Source organism: Microchirus variegatus (genome assembly GCF_963457635.1).
Source record: "Microchirus variegatus genome assembly, chromosome: 1".
In the NCBI taxonomy this organism is placed as follows: domain Eukaryota; kingdom Metazoa; phylum Chordata; class Actinopteri; order Pleuronectiformes; family Soleidae; genus Microchirus; species Microchirus variegatus.
Window position 1 is genome coordinate 40434652 of NC_139802.1, and position 12053 is coordinate 40446704.

General features: G+C 42.0%; 2 protein-coding genes across 3 annotated transcripts in view; one reads left to right on the plus strand and one right to left on the minus strand.

The window, feature by feature from the left end:
• Positions 1–4: 4 nt before the first annotated feature.
• ppwd1 (peptidylprolyl isomerase domain and WD repeat containing 1) lies at positions 5–3650 on the minus strand. The gene is made up of 11 exons (XM_083902001.1): positions 3509–3650; positions 3291–3393; positions 2738–2841; positions 2516–2636; positions 1970–2417; positions 1673–1863; positions 1381–1570; positions 1101–1282; positions 930–1011; positions 494–676; positions 5–282 (listed from the first exon to the last, which is right to left on the minus strand). The coding sequence occupies exons 1-11, from the start codon at positions 3639–3641 to the stop codon at positions 139–141; spliced, it is 1881 nt and encodes a 626-aa protein (XP_083758127.1). The 5' UTR covers positions 3642–3650; the 3' UTR covers positions 5–138.
• Positions 3651–4150: 500 nt separating this feature from the next.
• The window catches only part of cwc27 (CWC27 spliceosome associated cyclophilin), a 31553-nt gene continuing 23650 nt past the window's right edge, over positions 4151–12053 (plus strand). For both annotated transcript variants that reach the window (XM_083900349.1, XM_083900350.1), the window contains exons 1-10: positions 4151–4323; positions 4445–4541; positions 4834–4946; positions 5099–5242; positions 5332–5430; positions 5528–5631; positions 6532–6601; positions 6769–6848; positions 6930–6966; positions 7042–7220. In XM_083900349.1, the coding sequence (XP_083756475.1) occupies positions 4282–4323; positions 4445–4541; positions 4834–4946; positions 5099–5242; positions 5332–5430; positions 5528–5631; positions 6532–6601; positions 6769–6848; positions 6930–6966; positions 7042–7220 (965 nt within the window). In that variant the 5' untranslated portion in view covers positions 4151–4281. The remainder of the gene's footprint in view (positions 4324–4444; positions 4542–4833; positions 4947–5098; positions 5243–5331; positions 5431–5527; positions 5632–6531; positions 6602–6768; positions 6849–6929; positions 6967–7041; positions 7221–12053) is intronic.

Sequence of the window (12053 nt, forward strand, 5' to 3'; positions counted from 1 at the left end):
TTAAAAACAGACTCTTCATAACGTTCATTACGAAGAACGACAGAAGTAATTTTCTTTCCTGCTTGAGGATTTTAATACGTCAATGAGTTTTAAAAAAAGAAGAAGAATCTCTGTACAGGACACGATACGGGCATATGTTCACTTTACGGTGATGTTGATGATGCTGATGTCTTCGTACGGTTTGTCAGTCTTGGGGTTGACCTTGACGTTGGAAATCCTCTGCACGGCCTCCATGCCTTTTGTACACCTTCCAAACACGGTGTGCTTGTTGTCGAGCCAAGGCTGTGGAGGAATAAAACAGGAGCACACAAAACTATTAAGAAACGAAAGAAATGGAGATGCAACGCCTGATTTATATGCTAATCTGATTCATTTATTAGCTACAATACAGGGACAGGACTGTGCAAAGATGCAACAAAACCAACAGCTAGAAAGTACAATTTGTAGGTATCCTATCAATCATGTTTCGTTGGATTAGTGATTGTTAACTTACAGTGGGTACAACAGTGATGAAAAACTGTGAGCCGTTGGAGCCGGCGCCTGCGTTTGCCATGCTGAGCGTGTACGGGCGGTCGTGTCTCAGCGTGGCGTGGAACTCGTCCTCAAACTCCCCTCCCCAGATGCTCTCCCCGCCCATGCCCGTGCCTGTGGGGTCTCCGGTCTGAATCATGAAGCCCTGTGCACAACAAAGACGGATTTATGGGCGAGTTCACACGTTTTTAATACATCGTTATATTTATCAGCTGGTTTGGTTCGTGTTCATCAAGGAAAATCTTAGACGCACTAAAGTTAAAAAGGCCAGTACAAAGATTTGTCAAAACATGGAGCATCTGCCCCACTGCTCTCTGTGTGATGTCTAAGAGTTAGCAGAACAGCTCCCAAAGACCAGCAGATGTATTTTGCCCACTGGAAGAAAGAAAAAAACTTACCTTGATTACTCTGTGGAAAACATGGCCGTTATAGTAGCCATTCCTGCTGTGAACACAGAAGTTCTCCACTGTTTTGGGACATCTAAGAAAACAAAATATAAAAGCTGTCTTAATATTTTGCTTAGAAAAGAATATCTGAACAACACAATCACGTCTGTGCTGAAAACCTACTCTACAGGGAAGAGCTTGATGTGGATGTCTCCCATGGTGGTGTGGATGATGGCACTGTCGGACACTCTCTTCGGACCCTCGGCCTGCGTGGCGGCCATCACCTCTTCCTTAGAAGGCTTCTCGTTAAAGATGTCTCTGTCCGAGTCTGCGCTCTTCGTGTCCTCTGGTTCTCTTTTAGAGAACTTGGGAGGGGAAACAAAAAAAAGAAGATGCGTTAAATGGACACAAATGGGAGTAAATGCAGCTTCGTGACGTTGAAGCGAACGTCACGTCGTCTCACCATGTAAAAGCGGTTCTTCTTAAACGCCGTGCAGAATATGGTGGGGTCGGGCTCCATGTTCTCCAGAGCAGGGTTTTCAGAAGCCTTCATCTCCACAGTGGGGGCCACTTTCATGGCCTTCGCGATCCCCTGGAACAAACTCAGCTTCACCACTCGGATGTTCTCCAGCTTCCCGAGGATACGCACGCATCTGGGACACAAGATCCAGAAGAATTAAATTCAGATTTCAACAAGGTAATTGACAAAGAACACACAATATGGAATTTCGAGACCGACTTCTCCACCGCCATACCTGTTGGTTTCCACGTTGATGACCTTAATGCCCAACATGGTCCCATACAGCACAAAGTGGCCGGTCTCGTCAAAGATGATATTTGTTAACCGAATACCGTCCACTTTCTCCAGCTCTCTTTCCACAGCCATCCGCCTCCCAAACTCCATGTCGGGCAGCTGCTGCCTCATCTGCTGCAACTCTGTGAACATCTAACACACACACACAAAGAAAAGGTGATGAGCCTGAGGATTCAGCACATATATTTAAAAAAAAAAAAAAAAAAAAACGAAGGCTGAACCACGCAGGAGAACTTGCCGTTAATGATTCATCAAACACTCTCATCAGTTTTCCTGTTAGGAAACGGAAGATCCTGACTTTCCTGTCGGACGCAATTGTCGCCATTTTCCTTCCATCGGGAGAAAACGCAAGGCTGGTGGGATAGGTTTTGTGTTTTGCGAATTCATACAAGTCTGTGTCTGTTTTGTATTCCCAATCCACATGTTTGGGGAATTTGAATTCACTTGGGAGGCCTGTCCAATATTCCAGCATACCAGCTTTGTCAGTTGAAACAATGACTCTAAATTTGGGATTCAGGCGGATTTGGGCCAGGGGTGAGGAGTGCATTTTCTCGAAGACATGGAGAGGGTCATTGCTTCCTCTTCCATCGTAGACGAAGATCTTCCCTGTTGATTTTTCTGAGCAGGCCACTGTACAAATGGCATCGCCGGGATTGTAGATCCACTCACACTGGCCTGGATGATAGCTGCGCAGAGAAGATAAAGGAAATTAGCATCACTGCATCTTTGTTCCGTCCTTCACATCAACACATAACACCTGACACAAAATGCAAATTGTACCCACCCCATCTTCAGCATATTGATCATGTCAAAGTTGACGACATCGAACACTTTCATGGCCTGATCGTCACCAACAGAACAAAGAAGAGCACCTTCAGCACTGACTGCAATGCACTCAATCACACCTGCAAAAAAAATTAAATAATGTAAGTCATAACATTACATCAAAACACTAGCAGCACCAGCAACGAGTCCTAAAGGAGATTGTGGAGAATTCAATTCATACCCAGGTGACTTCGGAAATGTTTGACAAACTCGATTCCCTCATCCTCTTTCTTCTTCCAGAACTTGACATGGCCGTCCTGACTGGCTGTGATGACGAAGTCAGTCCTGTAATGGAAGGACATTAACTTTGAGATTCAGAGACAGACGACAAGTAAAGTCCTTTTGAAGAAAAGAAAGTGATAAAAAAGTGATATGATGCCCTTATTCTCCTTGTATACAAGTGTTACCATGAAACTATATTTACCATAATCACATGTTTCTAACTAATATCTTTGGAATTAGGTTTTATAAGAACTACAGCCACCTGTTCTTGTCTACCTTCCAGATTAACAACACTGGTGATGTGAATTTTTTTATACCTTATTATGACCAAATTAGCCATAACCACTACTTCACATAATAGGGGAGATGGGTACAGGGAAATGAGTAATACTAGACGTGTTACTGCAGCAACAATTCACATTTTGTAATGAAAATGAATATAGCAGTTTTACTTTGAGTTAAGTATAGTTGTCAAAAGACAAAGTGGTGAAGTTTGTTGAAGACCAACTTACTTAGAGCAAACTATGTGCGTGATAACGTCTCTGTGCATGTAGCTCCTCTCGTACATGGCAGCCGAAGGTAAATTGTCCAGGTAGACACGCTCGTATTCCAGAACTAAAACAAATAATGCATACTGTTAGCTTGCCTCTAGTTAGCATTCATTAGCTCAGATAAAGCGGGAGTCAGATATGAACCATAGCAGGAAGTTAATTATCGACCAGAAACCAACCTTTCCTCTTCTTGACCGTCGTGGCTTCGCTTGGCATAGGTCCCACCCATTCCTCGTCTTCTCCATTTCCAGCTTCGTCCTGATTTTCTTCTGCTTTTCGTTTTAAATCCACATTGTTTTCTGACTCCGCCATTGCTTCAGGTTTTCCAGACTGTTCCGTCCGCAGTTGTGGTACTTCCGGCCCGCGCAGGGACGTCAGAATTCTCTCTCGTTGTTTTTAAAGAAAATCCCCATGTATGCTGCACAGTAATTTATTCAAACAATTAAATATTTTTTATCGCAATTTATTTTCACCATTCAATGAGTTTAAAAACGTTTTTCAAAAAACTACGCTGTTGTGGATTAAATGTACCTCACTGTTTCTGGGGGGTTTGTTATCGTGAACACTTGGGTCAAACCAAAAGTTAACAATAGGAGAGTTTACGATAATATTTTTAGTATTTTCGGAAGCAGCACCATTTTAAAGGATACAATCGCGAATAAATAATACAAATATTTCAAATAAATGATTTCTTTGTTTTATGTAACTATAAATGGTCGTTAAATGTGGAATTAGAAGTTGTTTTAATCGAGAACACCCCCTTGTTGTCAGGAATAAACAATACGCTGAAGACCCACAGTAATAACCAATATGGCTGTAGACAGAGTGTGTTACTTGAAAAACGAGCTGATTTAACACATTATTCACCATATTAGATTACTATCGTCTTTAAGAATCAGTATAAAAATCGAAGTTTTGTTCCTTTAGCGAAAAACGGAACCGTGGAGTCAGAATGAGCAATATTTATATTCAAGAGCCTCCAACGAATGGGAAGGTGAACGCGGCTTTTTTTCCAACCTATTTTAACCTCATCCTTTTAAAATGTACGTGTTTTATCAAAGTTCTTACACTTTTAAATGTCCTATTCGTGCCCCATTGTTGTGCTCTTTCCGCAGGTTCTGATGAAAACCTCAGCAGGTGATATTGACATCGAGTTGTGGTCCAAGGAAGCTCCGAAAGCATGCAGGAACTTTGTGCAGCTGTGTATGGAAGGTAAATACTGTAAATATGTGTATATATAATATACCTGTCGAATGAATCACAGTAGTTTCAACATCACAACAGAATCCCTCACTTAGTTCAAGCTGTCCATCTAGTTTTTAAACTAGAGATTGATCTTTATTATTTGGAATTAAAATTCCAAAGTCACTGACTGAAAGACCTTAGAAGTTGTCCACCACCAATAAAATCAGAATCAGTACATGTACACACAATTACATACAATTACTTTGACCTGGTGTAATGTACCAATGACATGTGGATTATTATTATCTCTGTGTTCCAGGGTACTATGATGGCACAATATTCCACAGATTGGTGCCTGAATTCATTGTTCAAGGCGGAGATCCAACTGGGACAGGTACAGGTGGAGAGTCCATCTACGGTCGTCCATTCAAGGTCAGACTGCGTTCTATTTTTTTTATCATGTTTATTGCAGATTTAAGACACGTAAACACTCAAGATATCAGCGTACCTGTCCTCGTGACATTGGGAGATTGATTTTTACTGATAGGACTGAAAGTGAATCTTTGTTTCGGCTCAAATTACAGGATGAATTTCACTCCCGACTGCGCTTCATCAGACGAGGTTTGGTTGCCATGGCCAATGCTGGGCCACACGATAACGGCAGTCAGTTTTTCTTCACTTTAGCACGCGCGGATGAGCTCAACAACAAACACACCATATTCGGCAAGGTACGTCTGAAGAGCTATAGCGATTCTCAAATGTGTTTATCTTGTGTAAAGCGTGTCCTCAGCAAATTCCCTTTATTTCAACATTGCAGGTCACGGGAGACACGGTTTATAATTTGCTCAGATTAACAGAAGTCGAATGTGACCACGATGACAGGCCTTTAAATCCTCACAAAATCAAAACCACTGAGGTATTTTCTCCATCCACTTCTAGTTTTTTTTCCCTTTTCCCTCTTACTTTTTAAGGATTTAAAAACCTAAGCACAAAATGTCTTTTGCCTTTTCCAGGTGCTTCACTCTCCTTTCGATGACATCGTACCTCGTGAAACAAAGAAAACCAAAAAGGAAAAGGACAAAGAGGAGGGAAAGAAATCACAGTCCAAAGCCACAAAGTGAGTGATTGCATCTTCATCCCTCTCTCTGACTGTTCTTATCACGTAGGAACTACTGCTGTATACGTTTGTGTCATAACAAGCAACGAGGGTTTTTGTTTCTCAACTTTTTTGTCGGTCTCAGTATTTGGCAATGAGGATATTTTTTTTTTTTAATGTATGTGCAGCCACTGCCATATAAACACAAGTAAATTCAACTGGATGACACATGCTGATATTGATATAACTCACATCGTTAAATTGCTTAACTTGTGATAGTTTGCTCTTTAAACTCGCTATGTCCTATTAAGTAAGCATATACTATATGTTTTTTCTGTTTTATTTATTCACTGACAAAACAGCCTGGCCTCTAGAGCCTCTTTGTGGACTTCCTTCTGTCTCCTGGTTGTATCAAGTGTTGTGTGATACTTTAACATTTTCTTGCAGATTTACAGTCACTGAAAAAACACCCTAGATCAGGGGTCTGCAACCTTCAGAATGAAAAAAAGCCATTTTTGTCCCCTCTGCACCCAAATAAAATTAATCTGGAGCTGCAAAAACCCTATCTGTTCCTTAAAATGAAGATAAAATCACATGTAAAGTCGATACCCAACCTCTAAAGTGGAGAAAAACGACTTGAAAAAAAAAGGATTATGTGTAGTTTATGTCTGAGGCTTTCTGGGGGAGGTTTTTCAATTGGATGTGACAGACACTAGAAATATCAAACACTTTTTTTATGCCTTTATCTTGACAAAAAAGTGTGAAAAACATGAGTTTCATTCTTCAAAGGTTGCAGCCCCCTGCCCTAGATCAACGATAGCTATTGAATATGGAGCTATTTAACACAGATTTTCTGTGTACTTGTAGCTCCAAGTATTGCTTTGCGATGCTTTGTTTCTGACATTATCGTGATTGGTTTAGGAACTTTAGCCTGTTATCCTTTGGGGAGGAAGCTGAAGAGGAAGAAGAGATGGCGAGTCAAGTCAGCCAGGTATTTATGTGTTTATGTATCATCACAACAGTCATTTGTTTGGAATGATCACTAGATAATATGGCGGGTTAGGCTTAGACAGCGGTTTGTCTATAAATTACCTGGATAACTTACTACCCCATATATACGCTTGGTCTTAACATGTTTGCTATTCTCTGTTTCTTTAGACTTTTAAAGGGAAAAGTAAAAGCAGTCATGACCTACTGAAAGATGATCCCAGACTGAGTTCTGTTCCAGCAGTTGATAAGTATGCACAATCATTTATGTATCAATCAATAATCCTTGATTTGTCCATTTATTCGTCACTTTATAATTCCCTCATTTAAAGGAAGAAAAAGAAACGGGCACCTGGAGAGGCAGCTGAGGTAAGTCAGACCATCTTTTTTTTTTGTTCCCAGAAAAACTTTGACTTAATCGTGAATTTCAACATGTTCCTCCAGTCAGACGAGGACAGGGTCGAAGGCGATGCCGACAGCGACTTGGACGAGGACGACGAGCGCGATCCTGATCAGAAAGAGAAGATGAGAGACCTCGTCAATAAAAAGCTGAAGAAAGACAAAGGCGCGGAAATGGCAGACGAGCCCAGTGAGGAAGACCGAGGGAAGAAGCCGAGCCGCAGGTAACGACTATGAGATTTCTTCAACTGTCATTTTACGTCATATAGACGCTACCTACTGTATGTGGTCATGGCGTCAAGGTGTTGATGTACTTGTAATGGAGTATAGTAACCTGAAGGGGGAGCTATTGCACTGTGCAGTAGAGAGGAGGAAAACTGAGCGGAAAATCACCTTATCTGTACAATAAGATGAGAGTATTCAGTCCTAAGGTTATGTTTATGAAATTAGATCTTATGTAGTGAATTCATACCAGATGTATGTTTTTTTTTGTCCACTGTCCAAAACCCTATTTAATATCAAAGCACCAAACTTGAAGGAACTTGAACAAAGGAAACGTTTCCACTAAATGGTCAGTTTTCTTCCATCTATTTCCTCGTCTGCTTCTTTATGAGTTCACGTTGCACCTTTCACAGATCTAGAAGAGATGACTGATCATTCCTCTTTATGTTCAGACACTAGTAGACACAGACACACTGAAAACAATCATTAGCATCTATTAATTACTGTCTCTGTGCAGCAGGAAATCCTTCCTCTGCAGTCACGTTCTGTCTGCTGGTGTCTTTTAATCACTGGGTTGATTTAAATTGAATTCTGCCGCATTTTGCTGTTTAAAAATTGTGCAAATCATGGGTTAGGTCACTGGGGTTAGCTGGACACAATCTCTGGACGAACGATTATGCACACATGCACAGTTACACTCACACCTACGGTTAAATTTAGAATCTTCAATTAACTTACGCCCAATTTGGAGCGTAGGAGGAAGCAGGAGTGCCCACAGAAAGAAAAAAAAGAAACTGCAGAAACTCCACACAGGCAGGCCTTGATCAAACTGAGACTACAGCTAAGACCTGTCTTGCTGCGAGGCACCAGCGCTGACCGCCTCATCCCCACGCTGCCCAAATCAGCCCAAATATTTATATTGACATTTCTGACATGCGTGTATATGATTAAGATGGAAAACATGTCCGCGTAAACAACTTCTCACAAGTAGGCAATCGATTGCTTATCGATTTTTATATCAAATGATCACACTGTATATTCATGGCCATCCCAAATGGAAACCCACGTCTCCATCCGCGTCACCTCACTTTCACACATACACACAAACGCACACAAGTATCTAAGTTGCAGCTCAGTGGACCAACGTCAGTGGACCTGCTATTTGAAACAGGAATGTTGGCACTCGACACAAATTACTTAGCGGACTAAAGTAGAGGCAAACAGCGCCTCTGTCAGAGGTAGCAGTGAGAGTCGAAGGTGATCTGTGTGTGTGTCTGTGAAAGAGGTGAAGAAGCATCATCAATCTTTGATACTGTGTGTGTGTTGAGCATTTATATCATATCCTTTTTAAAAGGTAGCCCTCAGCACACATCATAGACTTACCCTTCTCTCATTAATGCTAATGTGTTTATCCTGAGTGACAGCCAGCACAATCAGTCAGAATGTAGTCCATTAAATTCAAGCTTTGATCGTATTCCTAGTGAGATAACTGAAACCAAACACAGCGGTTTGTCCAGATTTTCAGTTCAGGCTGATTAACTTTGCTAATGCAGGACTTCTCTTGTGTTGCCTTTTCATCAAATTGCTCCATCACTGAGATGTGCGGCATGTAACGTGTGAGTGCTGCAGCTGCCTCTTTCACACTACAATTAGCAGGTATACATCAAGGTCCCATATTATGCAAAATCAACTTTTTAATCATTTAAATCCTTATATCTGGGATTCTGGAGGTCCTATCAGTCGGCAAAGTGTGGAAAAAAAATGACTCACTCATGTTTTTGTGGTCCTCCTCAGTCTAAGTACAGGAGATAAAACACGCGATGTTGACTTCCGCACTCATTGGGACGTCAAAATGCGCCAAATTACTGCAATTGTTGTCTCGCGGAGCTCCGCTTTGTCCGTAACACACGCGAGAGTGCTGGCGAGGGCAACGGTGTCCGAAAACCGGAAGTCCGCGAAATGTTATAGTTGAAGTTGGCTCCACAGTGCAGCACAGAGTTCCACACAAACTTCCAGCCTCAGAGGATTTATCTGTCCATTGAATACATGTTATATATGACGGCAATGTGCCTGCTAGAGCTTGCAAATGATCACTTTTCCCAATGCTAACTGCTGTTAGCTCCCAGTAGCCTCTGTGGTTGATGTCATTTCCTGTCCCTTGAGTTTCGTTTTACTTTTTATTTAAGATGGACCTAAAGAGATACTACTAAACAGAGCGTTCTGAACAGGGCTGTTTTGGCAGAGTGATTGAACCGCTGTGTCATTAGGACACCAGGGAACTAGGTTAACTTGGAGAAATAGGGTATAATATGGAACTTTTAAACCCGGGTGTAGCCACTAAAGACTGATAATGATACTGTGGTTACCATCTTTAATAACTGTACTATTTACGACTATCGTTTAGGTCAGGGTTGCACAAAATTTGGCCTGTGTAGTATTTGTATAAGACTTATCTATAGAAAATAGATAAACTGAGTTACCTGCACTAAGGCAGGCACATTTAGAACATACACAGTTCCATGATGTCCATGTTAAAGCTAAAATTCCATTTGATGGGAATAAATGAAATCGAATGACTGCTCGCAGCTATTCTAATGGACAGAAGATGACAGTGATGTGACTTTTTTGGAAAAATTAAAAAAGAATGTCTTAACCCAGGTTTTATGTTCACACCGATAAAAACACGTGAAGCAGGAGTGAATGCTGCTTAAACACATTCCTCCTGATAAAAAAAAAAAGCAGATTAACCCTGGATTAAACTGTTTTTTGTGACCAGTGGGAACGGAGTGTCAGTCAGGCCTCAGTCAGTGGGGGGGGGGAAAGTTACGATGCTGGCCGTGTCTCTCTTTAAGTCAGTGCTGTTGAGACAACCTTGAAATTAGGAGTCTCCTTGAAACCAAAATAGCTTTTACATCAGGTCAAAACAATCTTGTGTTGCTATCCAGCAGCAGCCAGATGATATTCCACTGCAATATTCCGTGATTGCAAAATGCTTGGACTTGTTTCACGTTCGTGCGCACGTTGCCAAATAATGGACCAAGACAAATTTAAGACTTTAAAGATCACCAAAGTCACAACTCAATTAGACGGAGGTCCTTGTTTTCAGCGAGTGCGCCTCGGCCCACTGTGATGTTGGATGTTAATTCTGGTTAAGCTCTTATGCTCTCACAGTTTGACACTCCTCTGTTTGAAGTAGGCCTCTTTTTAGGGGAGTTCTTTCATAAGAGACAGCACTGAATGAAAGTCCCAATAGCGACGTATGTGGTAGTCGCCACTTTTGTTAAACCCGACGGGGCATGACTGGGGAAGCAAAGCGCTTCCATATGGCTGCGGGACACAGTGTGAGCTGCTTCTGCCAGCAGGACCTGGCTCCCTCTGCCGTCTCCGGTAATCGCTTTTCACTTACTGTGGCCTGAGGATAATGACAGAACTGCACTTCACTGCACTTCCTGCTCGTTATCACACACTCATAGATGGCGTGTGCAGAATTACGGCAGCAGACCTTTAATAATGCAGGTGGGATTATTTGTATTAGCTGCCATCGCATCATCCAAACGATCTCTCTTTTAGGAATAAAATTAGTACAGATTTAGTAATTGGCGTTGTTGTTGTTGTTGGTGCTCTGGACTACATTGCTGTGCGTTTATTAGCTGCACCTGTCTCTCGTCATCAGGTCACAACCTGGTGCTTTCTCAGGCAAAGGTTTGCGAAGATCAAGAAAGCTTTCGCTGCCGCTTTTGTGCGGGGAAAACTGCTTGGAATAATCTCAGTTCTTGGCAGTGGGGTAGTGTATGTTTTGGAACCTCCAGGTTTACACATCTCTGGCCCGCTGTAGTACGTCTGCCACCATATGGGGCACTTGCTCGCTGGACTGAGTTTCAGACAGTAATGCATGTCCAGGATGTTGGGGTTAGACCTCCTTTTTTTTTTTTTTGTTCTTGAAAATGAATAAAAACGCAGCAGAACGCTTGGAGTGCGATCAAAGTCAGCGTTTGACACTGAAAATGCTTACTTTGGCTTTTGTTCTCAAACAAGCGAAAATATAGGACATTTACAGCTGAATGTAAACTCTGTGAGATAAACCTGATATTAAAGCTCCCATAGAGTGGTCCTTTCGCACATATATGTGAGTTATGGAGGTCTACTTACATACATTAACTTGTTTTAATGGTCAAAAACCTCCGATTTGCTGCAAACGAGCTGATAGAAATCTCTCCTCACTGAAGCCCTCGTCAGTCACGCTGTTTCAGACTGAAATCTCACCCCCAGAGGACAGAAATGTGTTGTGATTGGCCAGCCAACGAGACCTTTCCCAACTGTCCTGTGATTGGCCAGGTACCTGGAAATGATGTAATTGGTTCACCAGCTCTCAGAAGCGCAGCTCCCCCCTCTGGAACGGTGGATGCACTGCTACTCATTATCAAAACATTGTTTTAACAATGTTTAAAAAAAGCTTTGTCACAACTCCCCGCCGTAGTCCCTTTTTACGGAATCGAACACAGAAGACACTGTCGCAAGTGAAACACATCCACAACGGACGTTCTTTTTCTTCTGCGGTACAATGTACGCAACCGAATGTGCCCGGACTAGTGCCCGGACTAGTGCCCAGGCAGGAGCAGGAGGATCCGATGTTTAGGAGAACTGCTGGTTACGTAAAGAGAACGGGTTTTTTCAGAGATCTCGCTGAGCCCGAGATTTCAATAAAACCCAGCGTTCTCAGCAATGGCTGAACTGTTTGTTTCAAAACTTCAGGGCTTCATAAACAAGGTAATGACGCAGATACACAGTAAAAAAAAAACAGCGTTAAGGCCACATTATACTTCCCCGACTGCGTA